This window comes from Pavona decussata, unplaced genomic scaffold (genome assembly GCF_977016875.1).
Source record: "Pavona decussata unplaced genomic scaffold, jaPavDecu1.1 SCAFFOLD_4, whole genome shotgun sequence".
In the NCBI taxonomy this organism is placed as follows: Eukaryota; Metazoa; Cnidaria; class Anthozoa; order Scleractinia; family Agariciidae; genus Pavona; species Pavona decussata.
In genome coordinates this window covers 1,791,859-1,802,655 of record NW_028145428.1, presented here as the reverse complement: position 1 = coordinate 1,802,655, position 10,797 = coordinate 1,791,859, and the positions used below count along the sequence as shown (strand labels likewise).

At 37.9% G+C, this 10,797-nt stretch overlaps 1 protein-coding gene across 1 annotated transcript in view; it reads right to left on the bottom strand.

The window, feature by feature from the left end:
* Positions 1 to 978: 978 nt before the first annotated feature.
* The window catches only part of LOC146489713 (uncharacterized), a 71,580-nt gene continuing 61,761 nt past the window's right edge, over positions 979 to 10,797 (bottom strand). The window contains exons 50-56 of the mRNA XM_085104053.1: positions 9,669 to 10,720; positions 7,027 to 7,232; positions 5,365 to 5,521; positions 3,571 to 3,631; positions 2,796 to 2,988; positions 1,684 to 1,866; positions 979 to 1,283 (exon numbers count right to left, since the gene is read on the bottom strand). Coding sequence (XP_084960179.1) covers positions 1,161 to 1,283; positions 1,684 to 1,866; positions 2,796 to 2,988; positions 3,571 to 3,631; positions 5,365 to 5,521; positions 7,027 to 7,232; positions 9,669 to 10,720 — 1,975 coding nt within the window. The 3' untranslated portion in view covers positions 979 to 1,160. The remainder of the gene's footprint in view (positions 1,284 to 1,683; positions 1,867 to 2,795; positions 2,989 to 3,570; positions 3,632 to 5,364; positions 5,522 to 7,026; positions 7,233 to 9,668; positions 10,721 to 10,797) is intronic.

Genomic DNA, 10,797 nt, shown 5'->3' with positions numbered 1-10,797 from the left:
GACTGTATTCAACACTATCCATCTGGATATTGTTATTTCTTTTTTTTTTTTCAACAATACAGTCGACCCTCCCGTAAGCGACCACCCATAATGTCAAGGATATGTAGTCGCTTACGGGAGGTGGTCGCTTACCAGAGCTCAGACCACGGGAGGGGGGGGGGGAGGGGGGGGGAGGGGGGGAGGGGAGGTCTAAATTTCGTGTAATTTACATGATGGTAATTGCGGACACGTAACCCTTTTGCCAGTGCTTATCGAAACCCTAAGTAAAAACTGTTCTTTAGACTGCCTGATTTAGGACCAAACAGTAAACGGCATTTTTGCAATGTTACATTTCAAGTGTAACACATCAACAACTTTGGCGTTTGTTTGTTACATAATCCAGTTGACGTTCTTTATCGCCACAATTTTTCTGTTGAATAATACAAGGTTGAGAGAGTCATCACCGGTCGTGCATGTACATGCATGCTATTTACAAGATAAGAGAGTTTCTTTCCTATAAGGGATTCAACCTGATTAAAGTTTATTTCAGTGTACTATAGTGCATGTATATGTTATCATTTGTTTCAATGTCGGGAGACACTTCCGGTAGCTCCGGCTGAGAGATTTTTAATAATACGGCATCCGCTGTAATGATGTGGGCCAATATGTTACAGTTCATTTCCGCCCGTGAGAGAAACAGCAGATTGTGCCGTGTCAAGTGGTCGCCTACGGGAGGTTAAAAACAAATTAATAGAAAATTTTAAACAATCATCTCTAAAAGTGGTCGCTTACGGGAGGTGGTCGCTTACGAGAGGTGGTCGCCTATGAGAGGTTCCATCTATAGTGATTTGACTTGAAAACTTTTGGTATTTTGAATAAAGTGGTCGCTTATAAGAGGTGGTCGCATACGACAGGCGGTGGCAAAGGGAGGTTCGACTGTATGCCGCTTTTGAGATTACAGAAATAAATGGGGCGACAAGCAAGTATTTGACAGTAAAATGAATTTCTCGTCGAAAAATGTATATTTTGTTCAATGAGTTTAGTCTAAGAATAAAGATTGACATTAGTGACTGGACTGTCAAAAAAGATTTAAATAATACGAGCCGTTTCTTACAATTCACTGGATTTTCTTAATTGGAGATTAGATAATCTCGTCAGTGAAGAAACAAAGTTCCTCATATTTACAAAGAAGTATCCCAGACGTCATTTTGGTACCACAGATCCTCCACGAGTCCTCGAACTTGTGACGCGTCCGGTCGAACATCCGGGTCTTGTTCGAAACATAAATGCATAACTTCTTGTAGCTTGACAAAGAAAGCAAGGAAATGGGAAATTAATAACCCAAAATAATCTCATGTGTTTGCCAGTCGTAAAGAGTTTGAATGTTATATTCTCTAACTGATCCAAGCGCCAGGTTTTAAAAGTAGCTTAAAAGGCACCTTCGCTTAAAATTTGGCAAAGCGCTTCCCTAAGTTGCTTTTTATAATTTGTTATAATCTTTAAACCTTTCACTTATGTATATTATGTTACATTTTGATTGCTGAGCGCCATGAACATTTTTGAATGAGCGCTTTGTATAAATATGTTATCAGCATTATTGGTATTTTGGTCATGCGGTCTAACACAAACACCTGCCTTTACATTAGTCTCACTTTATTTAGTTAGCACTTTTATGCTGTGACTCTGCTTGTGTGACATTCATACCTCTTCGAAGTCTTCAGAGTTGCGGCAATTCTTCATCAACTCAGATAACACAAAACCAAACTGAAGAATGTTTTGCCCCAAAATATCCTTCACTGAGTGGCCATTTTTTTTACATTCAGGAAAGTCCAGAGAGACACGCTGAGCCGAGCCAAACCCTCCTAAGACAGCTGCTATTGGAGGTATCTGCATGACACAAGTGAATGAAACGACAAATACGATTTAGATTAGTCGACATTCTAATTGAATAACAGTCTTGTAACTGTCGGTAAGTGATTATGATAAAAGGTGTTAGTCTGGACGAGCCTTCACAATTTAACACCGAAAAATATCTTTTGCAAAATTCCAAAACTTCTAAACTGGCAGAACAGTTTCAACTCGAGGTTTGACTATAAAAGAACTTCAGCTAGTGGTCAGAGAGTGGCTTAAACCTGGAGTTTCTGGACCCAGACCTGGAAACCCTGACCACTCGGCCACGCTAACGCCTTTATGTTAAGTCGAATAAGCCGAGTTTAGAAAGTGGCAAAAGTTTAGAACTGATTTTAATTCGTGTATATAATGGGATTGAGATGAATAGAAAAAATACTGACACCAGCCTCTAGCTGCATGACAGAATCTCTCTAAAACAGTTGTTCCACACAGAGAACAAATTTTCCCTGCCTCAGCCCCAAACTAAATATTTTAAAACGCAGTTTCTGGTACAGTTGGACACTGTTGTGAAATAGTCTTCCACCTAACGTCAGAGCGATCAAATCTTTAATAAAGTTTAATAGGGACATAAATTCCCTATTATTCTCCTCGTTCTCCTACATGGAAAATCAGTTCTTATCTTCATTTATTGTCAACTGATTTTTTTTACCTTGTTACCCTGTTATGTTACTTCATGTGATGTTATGCTAACAACTACACAGAAAAATTAATGTGTGATTGTTCCTCCGTTACAAAATTAAACGATTAAAAGCCGGCGTCTCAAGGCCCTGAGAATCAATGTTAACAAACCTCTTAAGTGCTCTGAAGCCTTCTGTATTCATTGTTGCCGTTATCATTAATATAATTACGTTTTTTAAGGGAATATATCTTAGCACTCAGAGATTTACTCTTTTCATCAATCGTACCCTTAATCCTCTTGTTATCAACACACTGGATGTTGTAATGTTGTTATGGACAACGCCTTTGTGTTCCAGGTACTGTAAAGCGAAGAGCAAGTCCATGGCCACAGCAAACAGAGCGTCAAGGTTGAGAACAAATTTACGGTTTTTCAAATACTCGTCCAGCGAAGTGCTTGAGGTGAAGTCGTAGCACAATAAACTGCGTTCAGAAGAAAATACCACTTTTAAGGTTTGGATACGAAATATTATTGAAATTCCTTAAACTAAATTTGCATCTAACTATTCAGTGACTAGCGCTTGATAAGTGAACGAATATGAAGAAATAGCTGCAGTTCAGAAGAAATGATCCACAAATGACATTGAAAGGACGAATTAGTAACTAACAGCTTGATTGCTTTAAAGTAAATTTGCAAGATTTCGGCCATCCTTTTTTAAATTTGATAGTATGCACTCACCAACAACCCTAAACCTAACCAGTAACGCTAACACTAATTGCATTAGTAAACCTATCCCTGATTAAAACATTTAGTGAGTGGGTATCATGTGGCCTTAACGTGGTGCAGACAAACTGTTAACTACCATTAATTTATTGATGTTTAAGCATGACAGAAAATTAAAAAAAGTCATAGGGTCCTATCGCGAGTTAAACTGTTTACAATTCTCTTCATTTCTAGACCTGATTTTAATCGAGCCACTGACGAGAAACGAAAATCTGGCCATATTTAAGTGGCTGAGAAGAATAAGAGAAAATAAATTATTAAAAAAATGGAGTTTCACTTACAATGAACTTTTCGTGAGCTGAGGAAATCCCTTTCGATTGTAATTTAATGCACACTCCTCAGCTAGAAAGAAAAATAAAAAAACATGGCGGTAATTAACTGCTGACAACTCTATAGCTAGAATAAAGTAGGACAACACCACGTAACTCTATCTAGACCGGGGAGGGGGTGATGACGTCATATGACGCGGTAATTAAGTCATGATTGCTAAATGGAGGCCATCTTGGAGCCTCCATCGTGGATTTCTGGATTTCTCAAAACTTCGGGGAAAGCGCCTAAACTAAACCAACACCTGAGCTAACAACATAAACGTTACAGGACCGGAAGAAAAATAATTTTTTCTCCAACTTAAAAAGGGATTGTCTATTTTCTGAAGACTAACAAGAAAGAAACAAAGTGCAGCTTTTATTGTAGTATTTTGTTGATATCCAATTATTACCTTTTTAAATTATAATTTTATGTATAGCAGTGTAGCTATTTTATCCTTTTATCTTTTATCATTGTAAAAGTAATGTCTGTAAATTTTATTTATTTTATTCATATCTATTTATATATTTTATACAGGGCCGTTCTTAAGACCACTTTTGTGAGAACGCACCCCGTTTAATTATTATTATTATTATTATTATTATTATTATTATTATTATTATTATTATTATTATTATTATTATTATTATTATTATTATTATTATTGCGTTTGCGCAAATATCAAAAAAAGAGTTCATGTTCACAGTTGCCGCAGGCAGAATACCCTTTCCCTCCGGTCTAGATTGGGTTATAATTAACCATCTCTATTTTTTCTAGAGAACTGAAGACAACTACAAGATCAGGATCGAAACCGCGGTCTTGTCCGACCATTGCCTAAAATGTCGCAGAATTTACTAACGGTCGAAGGACTCCTAGAGTGACGAGAATGCCTACACAGCAGAATTGCGTAATCAAATATGGCGTAATCAAAACACAGGGGAAATAATAGGCTCCCGCAACACAAACCTCAAAGTTACAGAGCGGAGCAAAACGAAAACAAAAACACAACAGTAGCTATTAAAAGAGGACTTAAACCCTTAATTTAACGCATTGCATAGCTTTCAAAGAAGCTACAATAATATGCTAAAGAAAGGATCAAAAGACAGATAGCCATGATAAGAAACACAACATCTGGAAAGAAAACGAATAAATTATTAATATTACACCGCCGATAACCAAAACATCTTGCCACTAAAACAAATAGCCGGGCCCGGCAATACAAAAGCTGCCAGGTAGTGATTATCATACGGTTAAAAGCTTATCCTTACATACTGTCATCGAACCGCGCACTGAAATGAAACAGCAAGAAGCCTAATAAACAATAGTAAGTAAACAAAGCGCATAACCCTGAGGTACGAACTTTGAGATCTAAAAAAAACTCCAGCCACAGTTAAACACATGGCTTTGTTCAGTGACAATCAAGCAATCTTCCAAACCATAAATGGCGTTCAATTAGTATTAAAGAAGAAAATCCAGCGCTAAAAGAAACTTCTACAGGGAACACCGCTCATTACCATTACCATATTCAACAGCATTTCCGCGGAGAGCGAAACTATCTCACTTAGCGCTTGTGCTTTTGACTCCTCGATATGAGTTTCCCTGAAGACCCCAGATGAGAACAACAACAAAGGCGCGTAATGCTTCTTGGTTGAGCGTGCTTCTTTAAACGTGTCATCTGAATCTTCAAATGTTTAATCAAAAGTTTCTATTATATCTTATTCTATAATTATGTCCTATTATGGATGTGAAGACCTTAGCTTTAAACATACTTCTACAATGCCAGAAGTATTTGAGGATATTTGGATGTCCATTTCCTGTGTTAAGTTCCTTTACTAGTTCTGCCTCCCTCCTCCAGTCGTCCTCCATTCCCTTCGAGAAATGTTTTATCAGCCGTACTCCATTTCCAGCCCAAGCAACAACAAAAGCCTAGAAAATAAAGGACCGCTGTGGTTGTGAGAACCTCAAACAATGTAAGCAACCTAAACATTTCTTTGTTCCTAAGTTAAAACAAATTGGAAAGCTCATTTCGGAAGTACTCGGCCATAGTAATGCTGGTTCATTTTAGAAACCCAAAAAACCTTCTGTATTGGCAGCAATCTTGAAATAATTGTCCACTAACACTGCAGTGTACTAAAACTGCTGATAACTGTTTCTGGGCATAGATAGACTGACTGGGTCGGAATGGATTGCAACGAAAAAAAAAGTTAACTTTTATCATGTTCTCCGATTTTCGTTTCCACAAATATACCAGATAATATCATAATTTGTTTTGTTTTAAAGTTGCAAGAATTACGTTGATTTCTTTCGCGTGATGTTTTAGAATTATTTCGTAATTATGTTAAGATATTTTAACACAGACTTAACTAAAGAAGGTAAAATCTGCCTGTTGGTTGAACCGCAGTTTACGTAGGTGATGTTTAGTTCATCCGATAATAGCTTTATTTTCTTCACACAAATGATTCTTGATGCGTGTTGAGTAGGCTGTGTCACTGACCGAAAAATACATATAAATATTATAACTTCGGAAGTATAAAAGTTTGACAAGGAGACTTAGAGGATAGAGAGTACGCCAAGAGACTTTTCCTTTGAGGGCCGCAGCGAGAATTGATGACATCATATGACGTGGTCATGATTGCCAAATGGCGTCCATCTTGGATCCGCCATCATGGCTTTCTGGATTTCCCCAAAACTTCGGAAAAGTGCAGAAATTGAACGAAAGTAATCAAAACCACTAAAAGAACGCTAATATGAGCTAAAAACCATTAAAAGAGGGATTTTCTGGGATTTTTCTGAAAAAACGTCCTGTCAAAAATTTGTTGCCATGGTAACATTAAACTAAATTTACGGTAACCGACCACTTCAAGTTTTCTTTCAGGTAAATTTCTGAAAACTTCCTCAAGTTTCAGGGGGTTTGCTTAACTATTAAAAAAGTTATTCAGATTGAAAACCGCCGCGAGCAGAATCCCCCCTCCCCCGGTTCAAGTAGGTGTTTTCTGCAGTCGTTGCCTGCATTCCGAAGGATGTTCTCGCACTATCTGCGTGTTCCCTATCCTCAGTAAACTATCTTCAGCTGAGGGATTTAATATATCGCTGAAGAAGATGTTTAGGAACGCTGAAAATGGTTACAGAAAGTACCCACCCGGCCCTGGCTCCCACAAGTCTCCCGTACCTCAGTTGTTGAGCATCCGCACTAGTAATTGACTCCAGCTAGGAGAACTCGAATTTTTGTTTTCCGAGTGTGCCTGTGTCACTAATCATGACTGAAAGAAATACATCTATCAATGTCAAAATTTTTTCCGACAAGTTGAATCTTTTGCTACACTGACAAGGCCCTCAAAATTAATGTTCATTCTGGTAAATTGAGCTACAGTAAAAGAAGTGTACACACGGAATACGTTAACTCTAGATCATGGTCATCGCAATTGACTTACCACTGAGGACGATGTCTCTACTGAAAATATGTTTGGCACTTCCATCAGCTGCAAATCCGACTTAGGTCCCACGCATTCCGATAGGTCATCTGATGTTCCCGTTGAAGTGCTTGGTATTGGTAATGGGTTTACACTTGTTGCTAGTGTCTTTTGCGAATCACTTAGGACAGCAACGTTTCGACGGTGCAGTCTGCCTTCCCTTGTTGCTAAAATTAAACAACACGCAGACAAAACAGCGTTTTTGCAACGGGGAAGATATTAAAAGCAATTATCATAGCAGCTAGTCGGTCGGTCATAAAACGAACGCTAGAATGTTTCAAATACACTATGATAGATAGTAACTGACATCAGGTCTAAGACAATTTGTACAAGTTCTTAAAACTACGCGCTCACAACACTAATAAATGGGCTCAAGGGCTATTTATTTATTTTCAGGGTAGAGTAATATCGGCGCAACATCATTTAACTAAATTATTAGTGCCCGAGGGGAGTGAGGTGCTCCCTCATAGTTGCTATGGTTAGTATGACGTTACCTCAGTTGCATTGTTTAGATTAGCATTGGGTTGTGAAAGAGGGTTTAGCTTCAGGCGTTAAGTGTAAAGGAAAAATAAATACTCTGGTGTGAAACTTGGCGTGAAAAACAATTATCGTCTCCCAATGATGTTTTTTCTAGGAGTTATGAGGTAATTTGTAGAAGTCCTTCTTCTTTTGGATAGTTTTCTAGCAGAGAGAGGCTCATTATTGTTATTATGAGCCCGCGGGGAGCCCTATTATTGCTATTATGATGTTGATTTATCAATATTGCTGGTTGCTTTTAACTAAACAGTGAATGTCAAGCTAAACCTACTTTTCTTTTTACTTTTTAACACGGAACATAATAATTTCCTCCTGATTCGCATGGAGGCAAGAATAGTTGCTAGGTATTGGTTGAGCACTCCTTTCCTTCTGTGTCTTGTTGGTTCCTTCATTTGTGTCACAATGACAATTTGACTTTAACCCCGTTTGTTTGTGCCAAAAATACATGGAAATAAAGTGTCCGCTTGAAAGAAAATCCCAAAAGGTTAATTTGGACCGCGTCTTCCAAGAAACAGCAAAACATTATTTGTGTTGGAAGCTAAAAACGTAGATCGGCCCGAGCCTGATGGATTTGTTTGATAGCAAGACGGGTCATTCATGGCGACCATTAGCGCTTTCATTGCACGACGGCGTTTTACAACAAACGATCAAGGCAAACAACGGTAAGCTTCTTATGGGAGAAAGGAACAGGTCAAATTTAGTGGAAGAAATTGTTTTGAAAGTCCTCCCGACTTTGGACACACATTGGCTATTTTTATTGATAAGTGTTGTGTGATTTGCGAGCGGTAGACAGTTTCACAGCACAGGCTAATCAATTGATTAATTGAAGCCTACAATTTGGTTAAATTGTTGTTTTGTTTACACCGATATTAACTTAACTTATTTTTTGTTGCTGTTGTTGTTTTGTTTTGTTTTTTGTTTCTGTTTTTGTTTTTTTTGTTTTTTTGTTTTTTTTATCTTATTACATGTTCATACCAATCACCCAGTTTCATTTTTTTTTTTTTTTTGCTAAGAAACAATTGAATTCTCGTTGTCGTTGCTGTTGTTCTTGTGCTTACGCTGGAGCAAGTGCCTTTACTCCGGCGGAAGACTGTTGTTTCGAAGTACCTCGATTTTTTAGGAAACTTTTGCCCTATTTGCTATAAACACGTAATAAAAATGAGTTTTCAATGAGAATCAAGGATCGAGTACAGTACAGTGTAGTAGAATCCCACTAACTCCAGCTCGGTTAACTCGAACTCCCCGAAATAAACTCGAAAAAAATGCGATTTCCCCTACATGGATTTGAACCATTATTTAGTCATTTACTATCAGTTAACTCGAACTTCCCGCTCTAATTAAACTAGAACTAATTTTACTTTCCCTTGACTTAAATTTACCCCAATAATTCGAAGTTTATTTTAAAAATGACTAGGTTGGCGAAGTTCAACTGAATGTCAGAACATAGGTTTAACATGTTTAATCTTCATTAATACGGTGATTGAAATGTATGAAAATGTCCTTCAGACTACACCCAGCCAAAACTAACCCCGCAAAGTCAAACTACTTTTTGTTTCCTTTTGCAGTTTCAGTTAGCGGGATACTACTATAGTTTCAAGTTTTCACAAATTGAACTCGTCGCGCAATTAATTCTACTCGGCCTCGTGCGATTATATGTATATTAATTATCAGAGTTATCATACCTCCTTTTTTAACAGAACACGTCCATGTTTCTATGGAATAAACTGATATGTTGGTTTTTATTTAAAATGTTAGAACTTTAGAGATTAAAATGCCGATCACAAAGAACTGAATGTGCACAAGGCCGACCTTAGGTGATAAAAATCATTTTTTGCGTTCACTTAATCTGTCAAAAATTCAAAAGGGCTAAGAGTCCCCTGACGACTTCTTTCAATTTGCAACATTTATATAATCATTACGTAACTGTCAAAGTTCATGTTACAGAAATTCTCAGCTGCGTGTGATCGCTCTCGCGATGCTTTTTTATCACACGTTGTTTTTAAAATTGATCCTTAACCCCTAAAGGAAAGCATTCTCGTATGTTTATGACAAGGTGTATAACAAACCTGGGGTTCTCTTCGACCGTTGTAGTAGCTCGTCTATCATACTGCACAATGAATCTCTCTTTTGACCAATTTTTTTTCTCACGAGTGGAGCGGAGAATGTGTAAAGTATGGGGTTAATAGACGAGTTCACCGGGAGAACAAACACGGCAATCCACACGTAAGCTTGTTTTTCAGGATCATGAAATTTCCCGAGCAGAGATAGAAGCCCGATAACAATCACAGGCATCCAGCACAGGAAATCAGTTAGGATAATGAACACCATTCTTCGCGCCATTTGAGATTCTCTGTTCATGTTTGTTGACCTCACCTGTTTTGAAACGCCCTTAACCGTGAAGAACATAATTATGTATGCAGTGAGAATGTAGATAAACGAAGCAAAGTTAAGTGCAATGAAAATACCGACGGCGTATTCCCAGCCAGCTTGCCTTTCTGTTGAAAGTTGAAGAGGAAGGCAGACGGCTGATTTTCCATAAAATCCGATATTGCGTTTACTGTCGTAGAAGTAATGCAAACCAAGGGTTGGAATAACTGACATCATTATTCCAAAAAACCATATTCCACCAACAACACTATAAGCAGTTTTGCGGTTCATTCGCCTGACTCTAAATTGGAAGACAATACAGATGAGTCTATCAGTTGTGATGAGGGTCAACATAAGTACAGAGACCTCGCTTGATACCATTGATAGGACTCCAGTAACTGCACATAACGTGCCGGATCTCCAGTTATAATCATGTTTAAAATATTCACCTTGCCACTGTACGTCTTTGATTGCAATGATCAGAAGATACACACCCATCAACAGATCTGAAATCGCCAGGTTTGTCAATAGAAAAGAGTGTACTTTATTGTCTTCATTCACAATCACCCTCATTAAGATGACGAAGAGATTACCAATAAGAGCAGAAAGTCCCAGAATCCAGACGCAAACTTGAACACCCCTGTTTTTCATTAGGTCCGAACAGCTGGAAAACTCGTCTTTGGGTGAATGGCAACGAACACCGGGCACTGCTTTCTTAGCATAACAACAAAGCATAAACTCATCCAGATGTCTAAACAATGAAAATAAAGAAGTCAATAAAAATTTTATGATTAGCTGATACGAAAACGAAAACTATATCCAATAAAA